Source organism: Nuphar pumila, chromosome 12 (genome assembly GCF_984573655.1).
Source record: "Nuphar pumila chromosome 12, dmNupPumi1.hap1.1, whole genome shotgun sequence".
NCBI classification, from domain to species: domain Eukaryota; kingdom Viridiplantae; phylum Streptophyta; class Magnoliopsida; order Nymphaeales; family Nymphaeaceae; genus Nuphar; species Nuphar pumila.
Window position 1 is genome coordinate 27,748,754 of NC_143260.1, and position 27,380 is coordinate 27,776,133.

The 27,380-nt window shown below is 34.5% G+C and overlaps 1 protein-coding gene across 1 annotated transcript; it reads right to left on the minus strand.

Annotated features, from left to right (window-relative positions):
• On the minus strand, positions 1 to 27,380 carry LOC149820419 (uncharacterized). The gene is made up of 8 exons (XM_089982143.1): positions 27,242 to 27,380; positions 15,502 to 15,663; positions 13,631 to 13,766; positions 2,936 to 3,017; positions 1,962 to 2,137; positions 913 to 1,050; positions 689 to 828; positions 1 to 557 (listed from the first exon to the last, which is right to left on the minus strand). The coding sequence occupies exons 2-8, from the start codon at positions 15,617 to 15,619 to the stop codon at positions 292 to 294; spliced, it is 1,056 nt and encodes a 351-aa protein (XP_089838269.1). The 5' UTR covers positions 15,620 to 15,663; positions 27,242 to 27,380; the 3' UTR covers positions 1 to 291.

Consider the following 27,380-nt stretch of genomic DNA (forward strand, 5'->3'; position numbering starts at 1 on the left):
TACACTGAACAAATATTACATAGATTGTATAAAAGGAATTCCAGTAACAAACTCTAATATATGAATGCATGTTCAACCACTACAAGGAAAATATATTATCAGAAGAAAAAAGGAAAAAGGGAAAGATATGGGGCAAAAAAAGATCTTCAAACACCCATACAAGAGCAAACCAAAACTTCTAGTTGGCTCATCTCAAGAGTGATGAATACGAAAAAAGCAGAAAAAAAAAGATCGATATTCTTATGGCCAAAAAGATCAAACAGCTAAGAAAACCAAACAAATGCATTTGGTTCACGGGCCGGTTAGCTCGTCTTCCTTCCTCTCCACCTGCCCATCCCCAGAAACATGGAACCCTTCGATCTTCTGTGATGCCTCAGTAACACCAACCTTGAGCTTGTCATTTGCCCCATTGGCTAGGTACAGATCATTGTCATCAATGCCTGTGGGTGCCGTCTGCCATATTCTGATGGTTCCGTCCTCGGATCCCGAAGCATATGACTCGCCACCAGGCGCAAAGCGCACACAGTGCACTGGTCCATGATGACCCTTGTTACATGCTGCATATCATAAACTTGTATCACAAACCAAAAACTATACTTGAAGAGATCCAAAAGATACCAAATTCAACCAAAACCGCATACCAAAACAGGAACTGCAAATACATTCATTCATTCCAATACAAAAATACCTATTTCCTCGCCAGTGTGGAAATCAAAAAGGTGAAGCCACATGTCTTCTCCCCCAGCAACAAACTTGTTGCCAAACTTTGGTTCAAGTGATGCTGACTCGACCAAGCATGGCATCGTATAACTCTTAACTAGACCAAAACTGCATAACAAGGAAAAGACCCAACCTGAAAATCTTCCTTACTAACAGAAATGAAAAACTCGGCACTTTCACAACATTACTCACTGATTTGCATCCCAGAATTTGACGCTCCGACCATCAGCAGTAATTATGTAACGCTCATCATGACTGACTTCAGCACTTGTTACTGGGGACTGGGTTTCCAATGTACGGATTATCTTCGCACTCCTGATATCCCACAACCTGTGAAATAAAAAATTTAATGTCCACATTAAGAGTTGGTCTTCTGTGCATATCTTCCCATGTGTGTCCATGTGTGTTTACAAAGGAATGGCTTCATTAAACTACATGCATGGTGTCCTATTCCTACTAACAGTAAGAAAATTGTGTGTCACACATGCAAATATATTCCTCTGAATAACTCAGTATATTCACATGCAAGACCTTGCTAAAATACAAATATCTTAGTTCCCTGCCAAGACTAGTATAATTTCATCATAAGTTGAATGTATCATGATAATACCATGTGATAAGCGAAATTTATAGATTAGAAAAAGCAATTTACTTTTGAACAGTAAAAGATATGTAGACTTTTTTTTTAATTTTCATTAATATAATAATCAAAGTCTTATTTGGAACACCTTCTACTAAGCTTGGTCTTCTTTGTCCACAAGTGTGAAAAGAGTGTTTAACTTTAACATCATTTTCACGCTGCACTTGCATGACTACACAAAACAACAGATTTCTATCCATCTATATGTAATTTAATTTCCATTGAGAAATTATAAACTATATATAATTTAACTGTCTTTTAAGAACATAATTGTTATGAAACCAAAATCCAAAACCATGTTGTCTAATAAACAGAACCAAATAATAACCAACCGAAAAGAAAAGTAACATATCCTACTTAACTCCAAAGCAACCTCAAACAAAGATAAGAAATGGTGACACAAAGTCAACTGTCCTTAAATCAAAATCTAAATGATCCCAAACAATGGCTGTAATGTGCAAATTTTATTGTATATGACCACAAACACTGCGTGTGGAGGAATGAGCTCAAAAGGATGATAATGAGACAATAAAATGAGCTGCACCATAAAAAGCACAGTAGCCCTAAAGATGGATTAACCTCTATGTACAGACATGCATACCTCACACCACTAATGTCAGTGCAAGAACTCAAAATGGTCTGGTTGCTATGAAGCCATGCTATAGTTCTGATAGAACCAGGTGAATAGTCCACTTCTCTAGGTGCTGCATCAGGCCGATTCAAATCAAAAATTCGAAGTATTTTCTCAAGGCCCCCAGTAAGCAAATGTTTAGTGTCCTGCACCATGTTTCATTGACTAGAAAGGTTGATAAACTACAGAGAAAAAGTTAGAGAATAACAAACATTCTATGAATCACAACAAATATCATGGAAAATGCCTCAAAAATTTTAAATAGAAAGCTAATAACTATAAAGACTGACAAATTTATCCAGACCTAAGTTGTATATATATATATATACAGAGAGAGAGTATAGTTGACTGTTGATACCATCTAGTTGGAAACACTATATTTTCCACTTTTTTTGAGTTTTTTGTGTATCTGACCCGACAGACGTAATCTATATGGTTTTTAGTAGAAACTGGCTTATGGAATGAGATCATGATGCGTGTGCAGGTTTTTTAAGAGCTTCAAAAATCAATAAAGCCCAATCTACCAAAATTTCATGATTTAAAAAGATCTTTTTTTGCCAAGAAAACATGACCCAAGATGTGAAACAGTGATCCTTAGCAAACAGTTCATGATGAACGTGTCTATGGGGTCAGATTAAATCAACACAGCTTGCGCCTATGATTTTCCAACTCGATAGTATGTACAGTTGACTCGACTATGTATAATGAGGTGTGGATTGATAGACAGATCCACACAATAAAGTGATAAAAGAATAAGCATTAAGCAAATCAAATCAAATCAAACTGTTTATCCTTAACATTCATATACACCAGAACTAAAAGGCATTAGAGACATGAAAAGTGGTGTTTTCATCCTGAATGTTCTAAAAATGACATAGAGAGCAAAAGCAAGTCATCTTCTTGGTCAGAATTATATCACACACACACACAATTAATAAATGCACCTCTGAAAAGGCACAAGCTCGAACAATGTGTTTGTGCTCAAAGGAGTGTAATTCATCCCCAGTTAAAGCATCCCAGATCTTACTGCACAATAGAATAGCATCGTGTTAACTTAACAATACAATAATAACAAGCATATGAATTCAATAATTTCCACTAAAGCAAGCAATAATGACTATTGTGATCAAAAGTTTAAAACCATACCAATTATTCATGAATTCATATTTTTGTATACATCAATATCATTTAAAATCACCTTATTCAATAAAAAGATATATATACATACATACATACATACATATATATATTATAAAGCAATTCTAACAAGGAAAAGAAAAGGAAAAAAAAAACTCACCACCTCAAGATCGCTTAAGTAACCATGAGCACTAGGAGAAAAGGGCATTGCTTCCACATCCATTTTTCAACAGAGAGAATACTGCAGTTCTTAATCATCCATTGCTCTGGATTTGGTTTGAAAAACAGTTTTGCAAGATTAGTCACCTCATGATCTGCTCCTTGAATTGATGAATCAAAAGAGTAGTTTTATATTCCTTTGCTTATTATAAGTTCTGCATTAGTTCGGTCAGTGTTATTGCAAGTTTATATTTGGTGGATCCTTGCTTCCTCTCGTTATTTGCTAGTTCCATAGTCATCCGAATCTTCTAGAAACCTTGGAAATTCACTTCCCAGGAAGTTTGCTTCAGAACTGTGAAACTACATGCTTCCAAAACTTTATGAGAAACTCGCCTTTAGGAAAGGAAAGGTTGTTCTCCCAACACAAAAATGAACTTCCCGACTTTTAGGCCATCTCCAAACCATGTTTATCTTCATGAACTGGAAGCCATTGATTTTTTAACATCTTGAAGATTGAGTCTTACAACAAATAGTGATTATTAAACCAACTCGTGTAGTGAATAAACTATGGTATATACATCTACAAGGTTATACCTAAAATTTGGCTTGCAAGAACCATATCCATGTATATGTGTGTGCATGTTTGAAATCCTCTGTTGCCCCAAAAAGATGCTAATGTAAATATCAGAGAGTGGTATGGCGACAAAGAAAAAACATGCAGGTCACCATTATTTAATGCTTGCTAGTTTTATAAAAATGGGGGGAATTAATAATGTGAAAGACATTTTTTGGAAGAAGATTTTCATGATATTAAACATGGAAACAGTCAACTGCAAAGACTCATTATTTCAAGTCTACTACTCAATCATGGAACCATCTTCCTAAACATGATATTGCATCTCAAAAGGATGAAACTGCCAATAACTAAAGTCTATAAGTAACAGTGCTGTCAGAGGTTCAGGACATACATTTGTCGTCTTTGTATTTAGGCATCATGATATAATGAAATATGCAGAAAATACAAACAAAGGCCTCTAAGGGCTTACAAGAACACAATTACAAAGTGCACAAGCACAAGTCCACGATGAGACAATACAAGAGCCAATAATGGCAACACAAAAGGATAAAAATATATATCTTTATTGGATATATGCTTGAGCTCCAAGCATTAGATAATCAAGGGGGATGACACCCCTATTTATACAAAATACAAAAGAGAGGGAGGCCACTTGGGAGCTCCCAAATAGAGCTATTGGGATGCTGCATTGACTCTATGGTCGAAAGAGCATAGAGCCCATGCTTTATTAAACAAAAGACTTAAAAAGAAAAATAAATAAAAAGGAAAAAGGTTGTTCCTAATGAACAATCCCTATTACATGTAAAAAAAAACTAAAATGCCCTTATAGGGCTTTACATATTACAAAATTGTCTATGACAATATATATATATATATATATTAACACCCCTTGTTAAACTTCCGATGAAGTAACCGAAAGTTTGTTAAGGAGAGATAAACCGAGGGGCAAGAAGAGCTTTAGTGAAAAAATCAACCAGTTGGTGCTCTGATGTAACCTACGGCAACTCAATAGTTCTTCTCAGATACTCATCACGTACATAATGACAATCTATCTCAATGTGTTTGGTTCGCTCATAGAAGGTATGGTTGCGCGCAATGTAGATTGCACTTTTATTATCGCAACACATTTTTGAAGGTATAGAGATGATTACTCTCATGTCTCTGAGAAAAATTCTTAGTCATACAAGCTCCAGTGTTGTCAGTTATCGCACAATATTCAACTTCAGTTGAGGATAAGGATACTTTTTGTTGCTTCTTGCATCTTAATGAAATTAGAGTCTCCTAAAAACACACAAAAACCCGTAGTTGAGACTCTATCATTGAGATTTCTTCTCCAATCAGCATCAGTATAAGCAAGTAAATCTAAAGAAGATGATGAGGATAAGAAAAGTTCATGTGTTATGGTATTCTTGACATATCTAATAATTTTTATGAGCATGTTGAAATTGACTGGCTGAGTGAACTAGATGGGTTAGATCAGGTCTAGTGATAGACAAGTGAGGGACCCAATTAGTCGGTGATAAGGTGTGGGGTCTTCGAGAAGAGTCTCATCTTCAAGCCTTAATTTAGCATTAATCACTTCAGGAGTTTCTACTTTCTTATCATCTGAAATGTCATACTTGGCGCAAATATCAGCAACAAGCTTCATTTGAGAAAGGATATACCCTCTGAGAGAGTAAGCAACTTTAAAACCTAAAAAAATTCTTAAAAGGCCCAAATCGGACATCAAACATTCTTTTAAAACATTTTTAATAGTGCTAACCATGGTTGTCATTCGAGGAAGCGGAAGCGGGAAGCGACACGGGAAGTGAGGCACTTTCAAAATTTTAGGAAGCGGGAAGCGTGGGACAACTTAGAAGCGAATCACGAACCGTCTCGGAAGCGACCTAGGAAGCAAACCGGAAGCGAGGGGGAAGCGAAAAAAGGGGGAAAAAATAAAAATAAAAATAAAAATAATGAAAAAAGGGGAAAACGTGGGGGAAGCGCGCTTCCCCACATGCTAGGCACTTCCGGTAACTCTGGTGCTAACCATTTGTTTGTCACTTCCAGTTATTATCATATCGTCTACATAAAGTAGAAGTATAGCCACCTTAGAACCTATACTTTTGACAAAAGTGTCAACCAAGAAGAGTCATAACACTACTAAATATATCATACCAAACTTTAGAAGCTTATTTAAGACCATATAAGGTCTTCTTAAGTCTAAAGTTTAAGCTTTTTCAATACTAAATTTCGGTGGAGGATCCATATAAACCTCCTTATTTAATTCTTCATTAAGAAAAGCATTTTTAACATCGAATTGATATATGAGTCATTTTTTAATAGATGCAACGACTATGAGGGTCCTAACACTAGTCATACTAGCTACTGGTGCAAAGGTTTCTTCATAGTCAATTTCACGAGTATATATTTGTATAGGTTTTTCAACAATATCATCATTATTTAATGGTGATTCAGCATTTTCATTAGAATGCCCATTATCATTACTAACTAAGTTTTCTTTATTATCATTAAAAGAAGTATCACAAGAATTACCTTCACTTGGTAAGAGATCAAATAAAAACATATAATTTACTTCGTCTTTCTTCTCAATTTTATCAAGCACATTTTTATTTTCCAAGAAGGTTACATCTTTAGAAACATAAAGTTTATTATTCCTTAAATCAAAACATCTATAGTCTTTCTAGGTTTCCCAATATCCAATAAAGACACATTGAATGGCTTTTGGAGACATCTACTTGTCTAATGAATTTCAACATTATTTAAGACAAAATGGCATTTGACATAAAAAAAATATTGCCTTAGAACTCCTCAACAAAATGGGCTAGCCGAAAGAAAACATAGGCATATTTTGAAAACCGCTAGAACCCTACTTATTTCTAAAGATATTTCAAAGAGTTTTTGAGCCAAGGTCGTTCTAACATTAACTTATTTGATAAATAGAATGCCCTCATCATCTTTACAAAATATTTCTTCATATAAAAAATTATTTGAAAGAAAACCTGATTTTAAGCGTCTACGGATTTGTAGCTGTAAAATCGAGATTGAAAAAGTATATCCACACATATCTAGTGAAATCGTAAATAAAAGTAACATAATATGAGTTGCAAATAAGATCTTTTTCATTTATAAATTTTTTCCTCAAAAGGGAAGAGATACATCTTTGAATAACTAGGATGTCCAAGTCTTTTATGTCAAGTTTCAATGTCCTTATCTTTGACATAATTACAAAAAGATTTTGACGAGATATTTAAAGAATACATGAAGTAGAGATCTCCCCTGCTATGGCCTTAACCAATCTGTTTCCCAAACCGGAGATCCTACATGGAGCAACCCTTAGATGAAAAGGAGATTTCACTTCCATGGTTGAAAATTTGAGAAACTGAAAAAAGATTTAAATTTAATTTTGAAACCATTCTAATTTTTGGAACACAAAATTTTTGAGAATTTTTAGAGTTTAAGGTTACAATACTTTTTATTTTCAAAGATGTGTCATCCACGGTAGAAACACAAGATAATTTTAAATTAGTGCATAAACCCGATAGGACATTCTCATGTGGTGTCACATGAAAGGAAGCTCCTGAATCAAGAATCCAAGAACACATACCTGGAGGAGAGGATGAAGTTATTATGGCACCCGATGTAAATGGGGATTTAAGTAATTATTGAAGTGCCTCCGATAGTTGAGAGAGCAAAAATGTGTCTCCTTTTTTTATTGATTCTTCCTTTTTTTATGTAGATTCTTCAATAGAAGACACCTTGTTTTTGGAGGTACCATTGAGCTTGGGACAATTAGACCTTGTGTGTCCGGGCTCATTACAACAGTGGCAAATAGTTTTTTTATATCCACCACTATAGTTATTATTACCACTATAGCTATTTTGCCTCCCAAAGTATGAAGGATTGTAAAATTTCATATGGTTGTCGGGTTTAGAAACCGCCAACATTTTATCTTCTCCCTTAATCATACCAAGACGAGTTTCTTCTTGACATATTTCGACAACCGCATCTTAAAAGAAGTTTAGACCTATGGAGAAGAGTGTGAAGTTATATGTATGATTCCATATATATATATATTGAATATATATGTGTATATAACTATAATTAATAATGTAATTTAAGGTTGCCTACCAGGGGCATTTTGGTCATTTGTAGAAGGGTAATTCTATCATTTAGAAAATAGGTACTTTATTTTTTTTTCTATTTTTTGTATTTTATCTCTTTGTGTAAAGGAATTATTGTAAAATGCCCCCATGCAATAGTTGGGAGTACTCCCAATGGTCATAAATATGATAGTTGGGAGCCTTCCAACGCCTATTTTGGAGGCTCCGTTTTCGCCTCTTATTGTCTATAAATAAGGGCTTAAAGCCCTTTGTATTGTTAAGCTTCTATGAAGCTCCTTGATGATTAAATTCCTTATTTTTAAGTATTGTCTCTCTTTAGATATTGTATGCACTCTTGTGCTTGTGCAAGCCTTAGTGTTTTTTGGATTGTCCCATAGTGGACTTGTCCATGTACACTCTGTGTTTGTGCTCTTCATAAACCCTTAGTGGTTTTTGTGCTTTGAACCACTTGCGGGTGTGTTTGTGCCTCTTGTTTGAGGTGTGTGAAGACTTCTTAATTTTATTACATGGTATCAGAGCCATAGTGCTCTTGGACCTTTGAAGTGTGATCATCAAGTACTCGTGTGATCGTGGTGATTGTGGTGCCCAAGAGGATGTATTTTCTACATCTTTCTCTCTTATAATCTTTCAAATTAAATAGAGTTGCATGATGTGAGCCTTGGTATGTATCCTAAAATCCTTATAGATATGACTATTTTTTAGTTATCTATCTTTAAAAAGATATTTATTATATATTTTTCAAATTTTGTTTAAAATATTATGGTTATTTCTTGGTTGTGTAAAATGTGTTTTTTTTAAATCAATTGGAATTAAAATTTGTGTATGTGTTCATTCAAAGTATATATATTTATTTTGGAAAAATTTAACACTTTTATGATTATTGATAACTTCATGCATATGTCAAAGCATGTTCTTTGAAATCTATGTGGTGTTTTTTTTAAATGAGTTATTGTTTCTTGCATAAGCATGTTAATTCAAAGTATAATTTGGGTATGTTAATACCTTTATGAGTATTTGTGCACATTTCTATTATATATTAAAAATTATGTTCTAAGTTTGTGGTTTCTTAAGGATTCTAATTACTATGATTATATGTTTTTCATGCTTATTCCATTTTGTTGAATAAATGAAATATTTATTTTGAGCCTTCGTGTATATGCCTTTTTTGTCGGCTTTGTTGGTGTGCCCCTAGTAGACACTTGTTGTGTTTGTCCACTTGGATCTTTGGTGGACACTATTTTTTCTTGATTGAAGGATCTTGTCATTTATAAAATATGAATTTTTGTATTATAGTGGATTTTATGTACTCTTAGAAACCTTTGTGATCATCCCTTGGTGGATAGTTATGCAATGTATCTCTCATATATATCTTGCATTAGATTAATCTATCACTTGCATATATGCTTAAAAGTGGTTTCAGGCATATCTTATATGATACTTCATAGCTATCGTATAGGATATATGGCATTAAAGTTATTAGATTAATGCATATACATGAATTTTAATCTCTTTGTGAGTATCCATGATTACTACATATACATGAATTTTAATCTCTTTGCGAGTATCCATGATTACATAAAAGTGGGAATGCTCTTGATCTTGGGTATGGTTCTTTGAGAATCTCTATATGTTTTGGCTCCTTTAATATTGTATGTCATTGTTGTCTCATAATAGGCAGCTATCTCTCTATAATAGCTTGTTTATATTGGCCATGCTAATTTTTCATTATTATTGATGTACCCTTGATTGCCTTTGGTTACACAAGGTTTATAAAAAATCTATATCAATTGATATCGTGTTTGTATATGATTGCACTATATTTCATCCACTTTTATTGGTCTTGATTTGAAACTTTGTTTTTTAAATCGGTTCTTATATATGAACTCACTTATTTGAAAAATGATTTTTTTATGATTATATCGCCTTCTTATGGCATCTGTTTTGTTCATCACAGAATTTTATATGATGCATCATTTAATTTTGGCCTTGTTGTTGTTGCGTCGGAGTTAGCCGTTGAGATGATTTATGTGTGTGTCTCATATCATCTTATCAGTAGAGATTCCCAAAGGTTATGAGTGTTGTTGTCACTTGCCTTGGGTCTGATTGATGGTTGATTGGCCTCTAAATCCATATATGCTTTTGTTGAACCAGAGATATTTGTTGGGGTGAGTTGTGTGCACCTTAGTTTTTTGACAGTTTTTTATTTTTGGCTTATAGTTAGGATCTAACTGACAATTGTTTAGTCTCTAGTTCTATGAGTGTGTTGTATCACTCATTTGTATTTTTGGTCAAGTGTTATTATGATAGATGCTTAAAATTGTGTTTATCTATAATGACTATCTATTTTTTAAACCATGGTGTTTTGAAAGATTGATAAAATTGATATCTTTATTCTCCTTGGTAACATTTGTTTGTTTTCATTACAAACTCTCTTACCTCATGTGTTTCCTCCTATTATACCTCTCATTTAAGTGTCATTTTATGTAGACAAAAGATTTTTTTTGTGAATTATCTACACCCATTGATTATTCACACTTTTTGTGTGTTTGTATTATGCTCTTATTCTAGTAGCTGATACACTTGAATATTGAGGTTTGTCTCCTATTTGTCATTTTACGTAGACAAGAGATTTTTTTTTTTTTGAGTTATGTGTATCCATTTGTTATTCACACTTTTTGTGTGTTTGTTAAGCCCATAAGTGGCATTGTGATTGATCTCTTGTTTTAGTCGTTGATACACTTAAATTTTGAGGTTTGGAAGTCTAGTGAGGTGATTGCTTGTAGTGGTTGAACTATTGTCGAGATTTGCAAATATCATTCATTGTGTTATGTGAGATTTTTAAAATCTCTCCATAACATTTCTAACATTTTTCTAATTGTTTGCCCTTTATGGGAAATGTTTATTCATTGAAAGATTTTTCATGCATTGTTATGTGCATTGGATATGTTTTAATTGCATGTTGAGGATATGCGTGTTTTGCATAAAGTTAATGCTTTTCTAAGCATTTGTTAATGAAAGATCTCTTATATGTTACTTGTGACTCTCCATTGTCAGACTTCTTGGTCTAAGCATTTCTTGATATTTGTGAGATTTTAACTCTCTTCATACTCTTTGTAAGTTGTTTTCTCTTGAAAGGTTTTCTTGTATTTGGTCTATAAGTGATTTTTCATTTGATTCTAAACTATTGCATGTTCCATTCATATATGCATTAATTGTATGGTTAATATTGCCTTTAAAATGTAATAGTTGATTGATCCATGATTGCCATATTTATCTTAATCTTTATTGAATAATTTGAATCATTTATTGCATTTTCACTATGCAAAAATGATTCATTTTTACAAGAAAATCTATTTATGAGTAATTTACTTTCCTTTGTGGGATTTTATGATTTAAACTCCTTTGTGAGATATTTATTCATATTATTGATGTTGTTTGAAAATCTAATTTTTTATGCCTCCTATTCATTAATGTGCTTTTCGGATTAGATATGTGTATTGACTTTGAATAATGCATGTTTTCATAAATGTTCAAACTTCAAAGTGATTAATGATTTATGAGCTTATCTTTGAGATATTTTGTGCATGCCTCTCTCCATAATATACATCAGTATATTTTGAACAAATAATATTTTTAAAATCCTTTGTCTTTTGTGATATATATGTTCTTTTGTATAGTTGGGATATTTGGCTTGCTCTATTTACGGGTTCTCTAGGAGGAACTAATGAAAAACTTCATGAAGACTATGAAGATTTTTAAAGACATGGATTCTTTTGTATTTGCAAACTTTTGGTCACATCACCATAAGTTTGAGGGGGGGATGTATATATAATTAATAATGTAATTTAGGGTTGCTCACCTAGGGCATTTTGGTCATTTGTACAAGGATAATTTTGTCATTTAGAAAATAGGTTTTTCTTTTTTTTTGTATTTTATCTCTTTGTGTAAAGGAATTATTGTAAAATGCCTCCATATAATCGTTGAGAGCCTTCCAACGTCTATTTTGGAGGCTCCCTTTTGGCCTCTTAGTATCTATAAATAAGGGCTTAAAGCCCCTTGTATTGTTAAGCTTCTATGAAGCACCTTGATGAATAAATTCATTATTTTTAAGTATTGTCTCTCTTTTGATATTGTATGCACTCTTTTGCTTGTATAAGCCTTAGTACTTTTTGGATTGTCCCATAGTGAACTTATGCATGTGCACTTTGTGTTTGTGCTTTTCATAAGCCCTTAGTGGTTTTTATGCTTTGAACTACTTGTGGGTGTGTTTATGCCTCTTGTTTGAGGTGTGTGAAGACTTCTTAATTTCATTAAAAAGAGAAGATCTAATGTGTTCAAATTTGGGCCGAAGCCCATGTAAAAATTAGAAAAAGTATTTTTTTTTTTTTGTTCTCTTCTTAGCTCCACATCTTCGCTAGTAACCCACTTAGATTCAAGAAGTGTCAACTCATCCTATAGAGGGTCAAATGTACTAAAATAATCGATGACACTCATGTCCCTTTGTTTGGTGGTTCATATTTTTTCTTGCAAGAAAAATTGTCTTGCAATGTCTTTTTAGGTGTACATACCCTTTATAAAGAACCATGCCTCATTGACTTTGCGAAATTTTGCTATGTTGACACATATTTTGAGCTCAACATCATTCATAAATCATGTAAGAATTTTCGCATGGTTATTTTCTCAATCTTCGACCTTAGATTGATGATCTTGAATAGCTATCATTTGAGCATATCCTTCTAAAGCTTTCTCTTGATCTCCTAGTTTGGTGAGCTTGAGTTGAGGTTTAGATATAGTGCCCATCACATATCCCCAAAGCTTCTTTCTTTTGAGGTTATTTTTTATCGCAGATGCCCACACCATGTAGTTGGAACCATTTAGCTTGAAGCATAGATCATTTTTTTGTCCATGCTCCATTTTGAGTAGTAGAGAGAAACAGAGAAAAGGAGAAAGAGAAGAATGTGGAAGAGCATGTACACTTGAGTCACCACAAGCACCACGAACACTTGATAATGCTTTCCCTAAGACCAAGGGCACTATAGCTCTGATACCATGTAATGAAATATACGAAAAATACAAACAAAGGCTTCTAAGGGCTTACAAGAACACAATTACAAAATGCACAAGCACAAGTCCAAGATTAGACAATACAAGAGCCAATAATGGTAACACAAAAGGATAAAAAAATATATCTTTATTGGATATATGCTTGAGTTCCAAGCATTAGAGAATAAAGGAGGATGACACCCTTATTTATACAAAATACAGAGAACGGGAGGCCACTTGGGAGCTCCCAAATAGAGTTGTTGATGGGGTGCTCCCATCCCAACGGCTCTATGGTCAACCATGCTTTATTAAATAAAAGACTTAAAAAGAAAAAAGGCTGTTCCTAATGAACAGTCCCTATTATATGTAAAAAGACTAAAATGCCCCTATGGGGCTTTACATATTACAAAACTGTCTATGACAGAATATATATATATATATATATATATATATATATATATATATATATATATATATATATATATATATATATATATATATATATATTAACAGATGTTAAAGAGAAAATCAAAGATATCAGGTAGCTAACAAACTGAAGAGGACATATACTTGAGTTCAACTTAAGAAATACAACGTACGCGGTAAAATCAGCTGAACCTGATGCAGCACGTAACGCATTAGTATCAAGACAGCAGCTCCACACAGCACCTTTGTGCCCTTCAAATGTTCCAATCCAGTCTCCTGTTTCTCCATTTCTCAGCATGGGACTAGAATCTGCATTACAACTTGTACATGAGTAACATCGAATAACATCCAAAGAAACAATTTTAGTTTTCAAATATAAAAGATACATTAATTCGTTATACACAGGAGCTTTAAAAATAACCTTTGTAAAATAAACATATTATTAAGTAGCTAAATGCAATGACAAGAACAGACATCAACCCTCAGCATCATAATTTTTGTCCTAATATAAACTTGGTTTTGGCATAAAAAGCAAACAGTTATAAAAGGTCCATGGAATATTAAGACAAATAAATGAATAAGGAGAATGGCAATGGATCATCCAAGGTTACACAAGCCAGCATGAGATTAAAGGTTAGAGCATAAGCTGGACTAATCAATAGACCCAGTGAGCATGGCCTCAAGCAAGATGTCTGGACAAGATATTTGAACATGTAAACGAAAACTATTGTAATGAAATTGCCATAGACTAGCAGGAAAGAAATCATGTCATTGATAATTCCTATTTTTTTACAACCACCAAGATGTGAATAGCCACCACATCGAATTTATCACCATCTTTTGGGTGAAATCCATCATATGATAGGCCGAGTGCTATGTGTATAAATGATCTCAAACAATCAAATTAATTTTTCCAGATGAAGATAACAAAGAATGGAATCATGCCACATTGTAAGCAAGCCAGAAAAGATATAACATGCATGTCTAAGTTCAAGGAAGGTTTTGGAACAAACATCAAAACTGCCCAAGATCCTTCTGATCAATGAATGAAAAGTGAAAGACTAAGAGCCTGAGAGAACTATGCCAACTTTTCAAAAAATTGTCTGCATTGTTATACTCATCTACATGACACAAAAATGCCATTATACACACGCAATGTGCATGCAAGCACACAGATAAAAACCTGCTTGATATTACTATTGGTTCAATGTGGACCAATGTTTTTTGTATCATTTAGAAAATGGATCCACAAGTCCACTGGCTACAAATAGGTCCTAAACGGTTAACATATTCCAAAAGTATGTATCTAACCCTTGATTCAATCTGCCAAACCAAGGAAATGCACAATGAAGTATGGTGATTTGATCCTATACAGACTTGCTAATTACACATAAAATTCCATTATGGATGGCCACTGGCCAGTAAGAAGACACGTTACAAACATGAATTGCTTTTTTCTAATCAACTAAAACATCAAAATATATTGATGAACATGGATCAAGCATCAACTCTAAGTGTGCATGGGTCCAAATGAATGTGTACATGTTTCTATGCCTACTTGTTGCCTTGGGACACTATAGCAGATAAACTTGGCAAATTTGACCGACTGAAGTTGCAATTCAATGATTAGCTCGTCTAGCAAAAAATGATTCACACCAACATAAATCCTTTTCATTTGTGAGCTATTTCTGGATCAAAATATTAGATGTAGACTCGAGGACTATGTTGTTTCTAAGCATTCCAAATTTTCAACTTCATCAAATTCTACACTTCTCTTTCTTTTTTCTCTTTTTTGGAGGATGATATGTAGATGAAAACAAACTAAAATGAAGAGAAAACCAATTTCACCAGAACATAGAACACCGACTTCTTTAACAATAATTATAAAAGAGAAACTATCACTAATGATTATCAACATCCCAGTCATCATAAACAAACAATAATACAGGAAATCAAGTTCAAGATCAAAAACTTGAATCCAATGCTATTCATAATAGAAAATTGAACAAGAAATAAGGGAAAAAGAAAGGAAACTAAAATGTACCCTTGCTTGCACTTATAAGGAAGTAGCCATCAGGTGTGACTGGGCTATAGAACAAATCAACAACTGGCCTAGAGTGCCCATGGCAGACGAGTGGAACGGCAACCCTCTTCTTCTCCATTTACGCCTCTTCCAAATTGAGAAACTCAGAAGCCCTAGCTAACTCTGCACAATAGAATGAAGTGGAAACAGAAAATAAGGAAAAGAGTACCCACAAGAAATAATGAAAAAACCTAAGCAGCGAAAATGAATAATGGAGTATTTGTTCACAAAGGAGAGAGAAGACAAATGAGAACAGAAAATGCACTCAGTTAGTGGGACACACTCTGAAGAAGATGCATCAAAGAATGAGAAGGGAACCTTCACCAATGTTGTAATTATCATGCATTGGAATCTGTATCAGAAGGGCTGGCGATATGGGTGTATCATATTGTATCATAAGATACAGGAAAAAAATCTTAAAATAGCAAAAAATAAAAAGTTTGCAAAAAACAGAAAAAATTAAGAAAAAACATATAATGAAATAAAAAAAACAAATTTAAGAATTATAAACAATTAAACATACACAAGTACTACTATAACATGTGAAACGATATTGTAACAAACTAGCAACTAAGAAAACAAAAGGTTTATTATTAGAGAATCCAATTAGATAACAAACAAAAGAAAAAAGTTGAGTAAACAAACAATAGCAATCACATAATTCAAAAATAAAATAAAACTTAAATTAACTATAAAAAATAAAAATATCAACATAAAGAAAATAAAACACATTTAAGTAGTCAAGCAACAATATTAAGTAAACTTAATTATGAAATAAATTAAGCATGAATAAATATGTAACAATTATCAAATATAAAAGCTATAATTATGATGTTATAACAATGTAACCATTACATATATCAAAAGTGTCTGAAATTAAACATTAAAAAGTAAAAAGAAGAAGAAAGTAATAGGTCATTTCACAAATAACAAGCATTAAAACAAACAAGTTTCATAATTTCTTTCATTAATTAGTTTGACTAATTACAATAAACACAAGTTGAATAATGTGCATTCTTCCATAATAATACTCTGTTTCTTTCTTGTCTTCACTAATCACAATAAAGTAAGAAGAAATTTCTAATTTTTTGTTCCCAAAGCTTAAGTGAATAGGATTCTACTGGTCTCATTTATATAAAAAGTTGTCACTAAAAATGAAAAAGGATCTAAAATAAATTACCTGAAAATTTTCAACAAATAAATGTGAAAAAAATAATAATTGTATCTTATTCGATACACCATATATCATATAATACAGTGCAATCTACACTGCATTTTCTGATTCAAGGAGGTATATCATCTATGATACACCATATCATATCGTACAATAACACCAATCTTCACCCCTTTTTAGGAAAGGTCATTGAAACCAGAGAAGGGATTAAGGCACATCCATGCCAATAGGGGAGGGACACAATTTATTCATTTAGAGCATTCAGTCATGTTAATCATCATTTATTACTAGTGTGTGATTAATTTAATTGCATGGCAAGGTGGTCATGCCATCAAGATCATGTCAAAACATTCTTTGTTCATGTACAGGATTGCAGATTGACGCAGTAAAAATCCATATTACCATGTTACCACATGCAAGTTTGTTTATATGATTATATCATGTTGTATCGTACGATATGGCACGATATGTATCGTTACTTTTGGGGTTTACGATATAATACACACTTGTATCGCTACAAGAGTTTGTATTGTACCAATATCAGGTATCATACGATACACTCATGTAACGTGCATAATCATACAATACGGGTGTGGCGCACTTAAAAAGGACCCGAAACTCAAGTTTTTATTTTGGGTTTAAAAGGCCTCTTGAGGGCCAAGTTCTCTATATGTCTAGAGGTTGTTAGAAGGGAACCCACGCACCCTGGTTACGTGAGATCGATTTGGGAGCCAATCTGTGCGCAAAGGAGAGGGCTTTTGCAATTTTCTCAAGAGTGTATTTCTACCATTTTTTCACTCAAAGAAGTGGTTAAAGACAAAAAATCCTTATTTTTTGCCTCTTATTAAGTGTTTTTTGAGGAAGATGGCATCAAAGGATATGGCATGACAATGGGGCAATCAAGTAACCAAGTTTTTATTTTGGGTTTAAAAGGCCTCTTGAGGGCCAAGTTCTCTATATGTCTAGAGGTTGTTAGAAGGGAACCCACGCACCCTGGTTACGTGAGATCGATTTGGGAGCCAATCTGTGCGCAAAGGAGAGGGCTTTTGCAATTTTCTCAAGAGTGTATTTCTACCATTTTTTCACTCAAAGAAGTGGTTAAAGACAAAAAATCCTTATTTTTTGCCTCTTATTAAGTGTTTTTTGAGGAAGATGGCATCAAAGGATATGGCATGACAATGGGGCAATCAAGTAATGAGTGAAAACTAATTAAAAATCAAGTGCAAGTATTGTCAAATTTCTTTTTCGGGTGGTATATCGGTTGAATCATCATTTAGCCAAGACACATCATAATGTACAAGCACACATGTCAAGTAAATTGCCAGATGTCGTAAAATGGCAATGCCAACAATTACTTGATGAACTGAGAGGAAAAAGACATGAATGAGACAGAAATAGGGTATGTAGAACTCTGGGAGGATGTTTATTACAAAGATGAGCTCTCTACTTTTGATCCTACAGCCCATAGCAAAAGATCAGAAGTAGGAAGTTCTACAACAAGAGAAAAGGTGTGGTTGGTGCCAGTAGTAGTGTCGGGGCTGCCACCGCGAGCACAAAAAAAAAAAGAGGAAAAAGAAGAGAAGGACGAGAGAGTTCTTCGAGAGGAGGACCAGGAGGCAGAACTAGAGGTTTTATTAAGAGTTTTTTTCCTCCTAGGACTGCACTTGGGGCGCAGCCCGACATGCATACTACGATGACTCCTCAACATTTAATCGAGCAGGTGGATGTCACGGTTGGGAGATGCTTCTATGATGCCTATATTTCTTCCAATGCGACAAATTTCTTTCATTTTCAGGTCATGACAGATGCAATAACCAGTATCGGGCTTAGATATAAAATAATGGCTTCATATCCTGCTTTGAGAGAAAAAGTTTTATATGATAATGTGAAAGAAGTGAAGGCATATTGTAATGAGATGAAGCAGTCAGGAGCATCATGGTAGATGGGTGAACAGACAGAAAGTCGAGAACCTTGATAAATTTTCTTGTCTATTGCCCCAAAGAAACCATGTTTTTTAAATCAATTGATTTGTCTGATACGCCCAAGATAGCATATACATTGTTGAGGGTTTTTTACCAGGTTGTGGAAGAAGTTTAGCCATAAAACATTGTACAGATCGTTACTAATAACGCAGCAAATTATAAGGCAGCAGGCTATGTCACATAGGTGCGGGTGCGGGTGAGGCACTTTCAAAAACCTTGGGTGCGGGGAAGCGGGGGTGCAGCAAAAATATAAAAAATTATATATATATATATATATATATATATAGTCCAAAAGTTGAACATAAATGACCTTGGGTGTGTTGACCGCACCCAGGGTCAGGTTGACTGCACTAGGTGTCGCACCCGCATCGCATCAATGCGAGTGCGGCACCTAGTTGGTCAAGTCCCTATGACATAGGCAGTAGGTAAAGAACTGACAGAAAATTTTAAGTCATTCTTTTGGACCACGTGTGCTGCTCATTGCATAGACCTTATGCTTGAGGATATCAGCAACATGGATGAGGTACATCAAACATTTGAATGTTGTCAAGAAATTACAAAATTTATTTTCAATCATACATGGGTTTTGAACCTAATGAGAAAGTACACTGGTGGTGCTGAGTTGATTCGTAATACCGATACTAGATTTGCTACGAATTTTTTAATAGTGCAAAGTCTAGTAAAAAATAGGGCTAGTAAAGAATAGAGTTGCACTAAAAAAATGCTTTCATCAGATGAGTGAAATACATATCCCCATGCACAAAAAAGAAAGCCCAGAGAAATAGTAGATATTGTATTTAAAAGTGAATTATGGGATTCATGCGTGAAGTTGTTGAGAATAATTATACTTTTTGTGAAGGTGCTTCGATTGGATGATAGTGAAGACAGACCAGCTATGGGTTTTCTCTATGAGGCCATGGATAAGGCAAAAGAGGTCATTAGAGATAATTTAAAGGGGAAGAAAAAATTATACATACATATACATTGATCATAGGTCGATTGGAAACTTCATTAACTTCTTCATGCTTCAGCATATTATTTAAATTATGCATTTAGATACTTCCTACATTTTAAAATGGGCAGGAAAGTCAACAAGGAAATTTTGGATTGCATCTAAAGGTTGAACCCTGATTATAACATTCAAGATCAAATTCATAAGAAAATAGAAACTTATGATAATACACTATATGATATGGGGAGACCTACGGCAATACGAAACCGTGCTACGATGCATCCAAGTAATTTATTGTTTATTTCAATTTTAGTTTCAAATTGTTATTGAGTTATGATGTTTTTTATGATTGTATATTTGTTATTGTAGCCTTAATTTCTCATTTTATTTTATTTTTTAGACATGTGGTGGGCCAGGTTTAGAAATGATGTTCCAAATTTAAAAGCTTTTATCGTTCGCATTTTTAGCCAAACACGTAGTGCAAGTGGCTGCGAGAGAAACTGAAGTATCTTTGAGCAAATTTATACCAAAAGAAGAAATAGATTTGAGCACAAAAAGTTCAATGAACGCGTCTACGTTCGCAAAAATTTATGATTGAGGCAAAGGTATATAAAATTATAAAGTTTATTTGTTATTTTCATTAAAAACCCAACTAATTTTAATTTGTTCATGTTATCCTTTTAGGCAAATCGAAAAGTTATCAACAAGAAGGCATAAAGAGCAATTTGATACCATTAGTTTGAAACATTTTGATGAATTGGATGCATGGGTTGAAGAAGAATCAGACTATTTTGAATGAAGAGGACATTTAGTGTATTAACATAGAAGGAGCACAAGAGGTAAATGATGAAGACTCACGTATCTTGGAGATGATGTGGATGTCAAAAGAGGAGAAGAAGAAAAAGATAATGATGATGAAGAAGATGATTATGATGATTGAGGTTTTATCATATAATATATTTAAAAAAAAAACTTGGTTATATAACACTTAATTGTTCATAAACTTGGTTATTTTGTTTTTGTTTTTGTAATATGAAAGTATGAGTCTTGTGGCATGTTCTTAATTGCAAGATATTTAATATTTTGCATTGTTCTTGTGACATATGCATGCAATATTATCTATGATTCTATAATAGTTGATGTTTGATGATGTCTTATGCGGCTCGTAGAGACACAAATGCTTCATATGTGATTTTATGGTTGTATTTTGAGCAATTCATCATTGTTTCATGCGATATGATTTTTTTTAGAACTTTTTGCAAATTTCTTCTGATTTTTCTTGATTTTTTGGAATTTTTTTACTAAAAAATTATGATACGTTTACGATACGGTGTGATTGTGGGCCTGACTGATACGGGTAACGATACGATACATACAACCTTGACCACATGCATAGAAGCAAGTTGCTTTTAGCATTAAGAAAAGGCATTCTAGGGAAGTAAATGACGCTTTATAGGCGACAAGCAGCATATAGTTCTATGGCCCTCTTTTTATTAATGGTTAGCATTATGATCGAAAAATCCTTTTTCCTATATTTTGCACAGTTTGACCTTCTGATCACCACAGTGGCATGAAGTTAGAATAATAAAAGGGGACAGATTGCCTTGGTCTAAACAAAGTACCAAGTCTTTATAGTTTCATCATGCCATTGTACAAACTTTATAATACTCTTGAAACTAACAGAAATGATGGATCTGTTTTTTGGATAAAATTGTATTACATTGCAAGAGACAAGAATTGATTTTCAAGACTTTATGGTTAGGAAATATTTCTCTTGATTGAATGATGTCATACACATAAAATTACGCAAAGGAAAAGGAAACCTGTTTTGTAGAAAACATGTTCTCAATTTACCTGTAGCAGCCAAAATCAAAATTAAAGCTCGAAACAAAATACAGGAGCAATAATATGAACACAGCCCCTTTTAGCTAACCAAGAAGTCTACTAGCAGATCATGTTAGATCTGTGAGTTATATACATTTTCTTTATTAGAACATATTTCATTCAAACTCTATATGGAACATATATTTTTCTAAAAACCTTAAATTAAGAATGAGGTTCAAATAGGATGGTGGGGATGGTAGAGCCACAGTATCATAACCAAGGGATCTCTCTACAAACTCCGCTGGGATTTACATTCTAGCTTGCTTATTTCCAAGGAAAAAAAAAGGATGGTAGGGAATGGTAGAGCCACAGTATCATAACCAAGGGATCTCTCTACAAACTCCACTGGGATTTACACCCAAGCTTGCTTATTTCCAAGGAAAAAACAGGATTTTAACACTAACAAGTGTCGACTATATGTATGCACCAACTTACAGGATTAAGTCAATTGACAAACCATTGGTAGAAATTTTCATCCCAAACATGCAATTGTACAATGTGAGTGATCATGAGAGTGGTGAGCTCCAACCTATGTAACACCGACACTCCACTTAGGGTGTCATACCCATGTCGACACGGGTACCGCCACCGGGAACAGTGCGGGTACATCATGGATCAAGTCCTGCACTACGTTGGGTCGGTTCGGGTCCAGAAAAATCTGACGCGTTTCAGTTTCTTTTAAACACCCCCGATCCCGACTTCCCCTCTTTTTCGGCTTTTTCAGCCCTAACCCAACAACTCCCTCTCTCTATGCCCTAACCCCCCGACTCGCTCTCTCTATCCCTCGCAGCACCGCCTCTCACAAGTATTTCTCTCCTAGTAGCATCACCAATCACAACACCGCCTCCACCCTCGCAACATCACTCAGCGCCACTCCAACCCTCGTAGTGTCGCCCTATACTCCTCTCCTCTATGTCCCTCTCTCTATCTCTATCTCAACTCGTCTCTCTCATCTGACCGCATGCACAACTCTGGAGATCTGGGTTAAATAAAATAAGCGAGATTAGAGAGAGAGAGAGAGGGTTTTCCTTTGAGAGAGGCAGCAACAGAACCCTGGAATGAGATGACAACACTGGTCACCAGATATGCCCTTCTGCTTCATTATTTTAAAAAAATGAAAAAGGACACCTTTTCTCTTTTCCTAATGCACCAGAACACCCTTTGTGAAACTCATATATTTCATATTTTCCTTTTTTTTTACTTACGGTATCCCTTCTATTTTTTATAATTATTAACTAAATATGTGAGCGAACAACAATGTATTGGTTTTCGTTGTCTTCTCTATGAAAGAAGTTAAGTAAGAAGGGTTTAAATATTAAGGATATTTATTGTAGCATGGCAATACAAACCATTATCAAAGAATGGTGGGCTTTTATTTATTGAGAGGTAATTATTGAATAAGGGGTTTCGAAATTGGGAGAGAACAAGACGAGACATTATGCATCGGTAGTATTATGTGCATACATTGTGTTTTGTTTCTAGTTGGTGTTTGAATATTTGAGATTTTAGAGAGAGAAAGAGAGACAAAGGTCACAAGGTGTGAGGAGTAGCTTTCACGCTCATAATATGGGGTATCTGAAATCCAAGTTCTTGTTGCTAGGGAATGACTGGCTTCCTCCCAACACAGATATTGCTCGTCAAAAGAATTAAAAAGAGAGAGAGAGAAGGAAAAAAAGGGTTGTGGGGAAGGGAAGGTGTGTGGGAAACCTCTTGTGAGGTGAAGTAGACACCCACTTCTCTCTCTATAGTGAGGTGATACATAATGTCCTCATACTGTCCAGTTTATAATTTAGTTTATTCAATTTATAATTAGTTTCTAATTTTCAGCTTGTATTCAGTGTATATTTTCAGTTTATATTCAGATTGTTAGTTTTTTATTTTGTCATGAATGGTTTGTTGATTTATTCTTATGTGGTATTTTTGCTTTGAATTGTTTGATTGTGTAGGATGGCTGATAAAGGAAAGCAAGTTGCAAGTGGTAGTAATAGTGCAACAACAAGCGCAACTTGTGCTTCTAGCGTGGCACCACCTAATGATCAGTCATTGTGGGCCCGCATAACAAAGTTGGGAAAATGTTCTGGAGGGGCTGGGGATGTGCTATTTAGATGTAATTTTTGTGATACAGAGTTGAGTGGATCATACACAAGAGTAAAAGCCCATCTCTTGAAGATGAAAAAACAAGGTATTAGGTTGTGCACTCGTATTGATGATGTCATACTTAAGTAGTTGAAGAAAGAACACGAAAATGTGGATAAAAGAAAGGCCATGGTGGCATCGAGTTGTATTAGCATAACAATATCTAGCCATAAGAGTGGTGAGGCCACTCATATCATTATGAAGAGGAGATTGGATGTTAGCCAAAAAATAATTGAAGGCTCGTTTAATGCACATGGAAGGGAAGAAATGGATAGGAAAGTTAGTAGATTCTTTTTTTCAAGTTTCATACCATTCAACGTAGCTAGAAATGGAAGGATCAAGTTACCTCCTTAGCAAATTCTAACTTCAGCAGGTTATGTGCCTCTGAGTTTTGAAAAGTTACGGACAGTCATTTTGGGAGAGGAGAGAGCAAGTGTTGATAAATTGTGGAGTACAAAAAGTTTTCTTGGTATGAAAGTGGTGTTTCCATAGTGTCTGATGGGTGGATTGATATGCAGAGGTGCCCTTTGATAAATTTCATTGCAGCTTCAATAAAGGGTTCAATGTTTTTTAAAACAATAAGCACATTTGGGAAGTACAATGGTATGAAATATATGAAAGGATTTTTTGTAGAATGCATCAACAAAGTTGGAAATGACAAAGTTGTTCAAATCATTATTGACAATTCACCGGTATGTAGAGCAGCTGGTATATATATGGAGACTGATTACCCTCACATATTTTGGACTCCTTGTATGGCACATAGTTTAAATTTGGCTCTTAAAAGTATATGCAATTCACCAAGCATGGAACAAAATCCTATTGCTCACGAGTTGTGTTCATGGATTCAGGGCCTAGAGAATGACATTAAGAACATTATAAATTTTGTTGTAAACAACCAGAGGGCACTTATTGTTTAGAATATACATTATGATCTGAAATTGTTGAAAGTTGTCGAGATTCGTTTTGCATCCGTCATTGTTATGTTTAAAAGAATTAAAGAAATGAAGAATGAACTATTTCAAATGGTCACTGATAGTGATTGGGTTTTCTATCATTCTGATGATGTTGCAAAAGCCCAAGCTATCAAAAGTTGCATTGTTTATGACATGTGGTGGGACAATGTCATTTATTTTCTTGAGTTCACAAAGCCCATATGGGAGATGTTGAGGGTTGTAGATTGACGTGTTCCTATGCTTCATAGGGTCTACGAGATATGGGATATCATGATTGAGAAAGTGTAAAATGAAATTTTTTAGCATGAAAAGAAAAGTCTTGCCTTTGAAAACTATGCTTTTTATGATCATGTGCACAAAATATTGATAGCACGATGGAACAAGAGCTACACCCCTCTGTAGTGCATGGCTCATTCATTGAATCCAAAGTATTATGGGAAAAAGTGGCTAGGTGAAGGTGTTGGTTGAATGCCACCACATAAGGATTCAAAGCTAGCAAGAAATAGGATTATTTGTTTGAATAGAATTTTTCGGGATGCAAAATAAAATATGAATGTGCATAGTGAGTATTTAAAGTTTTCTTTAGGACAATTTAATGGTTTGGAGGGTTGATAGATAAAATGATTATCCTCTTACATGGTGGGCCACATATGGATGGGCCACATATGGATATGACTACCTTGTACTTCAACATCTTGCTTTCAAGCTACTAGCTCAGCCTGCTACATCTTGTTGTGAAAAAAATTGGAGTATATATGCACAAATTTACAACATTAAGAAAAGCAAGTTTATTAGCAAGCGTACAGAAGATTTGGTGTTCGTGCATTCTAACCTCTGATTGCTTTCACGAGGCAAAGAAGAATATAGGTATCAAAATTATAAATTTTGAGTACTTTTATTTTATAATTTTGATTTTTGTGTTTACTTTTTTGTAGTTTGTATATCAAGTTTTATTACATATCTAATACATAATGAGTTAATTTTTTTGCAGGCAAGGCAACACCAAGTTTGGGGATGTTAATGCTGAAGATTTTGATTTAGAAGGGAATCATGACTTTGAAACTCTGAACATGAAATTAGATGATCTCGTTCTTTCATCAATCATTGATATGGGTGATGATGAAAGAACAAATGAGCCATAACTTTTTTGTTATGGCCTTTTTGAAATTTTAGAATTTTTTAGCTTTTTGGTAAGCTTGTTATTTGTTAACTTGATAGTTGATATTATGTTTATGAATGCTTTTGTATATTTTTTTGTGCTAAGTGTTAATTGTTAGGTATATTATATGAAATTATTATTAACCTGTTATAACTTATTTCTTAAATTGTTAATAAGTTAGATGTCGCTTGTTACTTCTTAGTTTTTACTTGTTAATTGTTATTGAATTTTGATTCTTTGAATAAAAGTCGTTAGCCTGTTACTAGTTTAGTTGGTTGTTAAATGTTAAATTAATTTATGCTATGTTATTGCCTTGTTAGAATACTGGAACCAATTTATTTGAATTTATTATATATATATATATATATATATATTAAAGGCATATATAAAATTGTGTCCCCGTACCCACATGTTTTGAAATTACCATGTTGTACTCGCACTCATACATGTAACCATGTGACATATGCTCCAAGTAAAGTCCCTATCTGCAGAAGGGAACCATCTGCCTTCATCCAAAAGTTTTTCAAATGGAAAAGGGCCATATGGCGGTATTCCAAGGTGCTGGGGAGGGGCGGACCGGAGACAGTCCTAACTTTCTGCCTTTTGCAATAAGTGGCCACACTAGGATTCGAACCTGTGATCTCTCACTGGCAGCCGAGCACTTTATCATTGCACCAAGCAATTGTCTAATGAGTTTTTCTAATGAGTGGGCATGACATCCCTTAACACTACCAGCATGACCGACAACTCAGACAGGATCAAAACAAAGAGAGACTTGATTTGTGGCATGCCCTCAAGCCAAACCCTCTTGCTAAAGGGGAGAATAGGGTTCTACACCAATCTGAAATCCAGGCGCAAACAGAACCGCTATATTTTACCCTCCTCCAAGAAGAATGCATCTTAACACATTAATATTCGATAGCTTAAATTTGTTTAAGGGGGAAGCGGGGGGAGAGAGAGAGAGATGGTAGTGGCCGAAAATCTCTAGTAAGAAAGGTGGATCCTTATATTTACCAAATCTTTCCATCATACCCAACACGGATGCAGCAGGGGACGATTTCATCGACCAAACATCAACACGTAGTCCCTTTGTCTCATCCAAACAATTACCATTAGTGGATTATGTTTGTCTTCGGGATGCAAATACATGGATAGAAGAGTTCAACGTGGGCAGCATTAAGCAAGAAGGAGACTAGCGTTGAATGTGAACGATTGGGTATTTTGATAAAACTGTAAAAACTAATCGGAACGTCCGGAACAACAGTAATATGCCTGCTTCTTCGTCACCATCTTCTCGAAGTCAAGCAATAACGCGGGAAAATCGCGATCAACACCAAGCGTTTAGATTCCAGCACTACCCAAAAGCTCGAAACTATACAAAAAAACAAACCCCAAAAAGAAGACAGAATTGAACGGGGATATAAGAAGAAATGGGAGACGAAAATCCAAACTTTTTACCACCGAGGAGGAAGTATCCGTCGGGTCACGAGCGTCTGCAGAGCAATTTTCAGGGGGCGGACGAGCGAAGAGAATCAGAGGGTCGTGCCGCTTCGGAATGAATGAAGAAACCCAAAAGACCCTCGACAGAACCACCGAG

Excerpts from the sequence above, each read along its gene's own strand:
- LOC149820419 (XM_089982143.1), bottom strand. The coding sequence starts at position 15,619 with ATGGAGAAGAAGAGGGTTGCCGTTCCACTCGTCTGCCATGGGCACTCT. Across the intron at positions 13,767-15,501 it reads CCTTATAAGTGCAAGCAAGG|ATTCTAGTCCCATGCTGAGA; the intron begins GTACATTTTAGT and ends GTTGTAATGCAG. Across the intron at positions 558-688 it reads CCACACTGGCGAGGAAATAG|CATGTAACAAGGGTCATCAT; the intron begins GTATTTTTGTAT and ends TATGATATGCAG.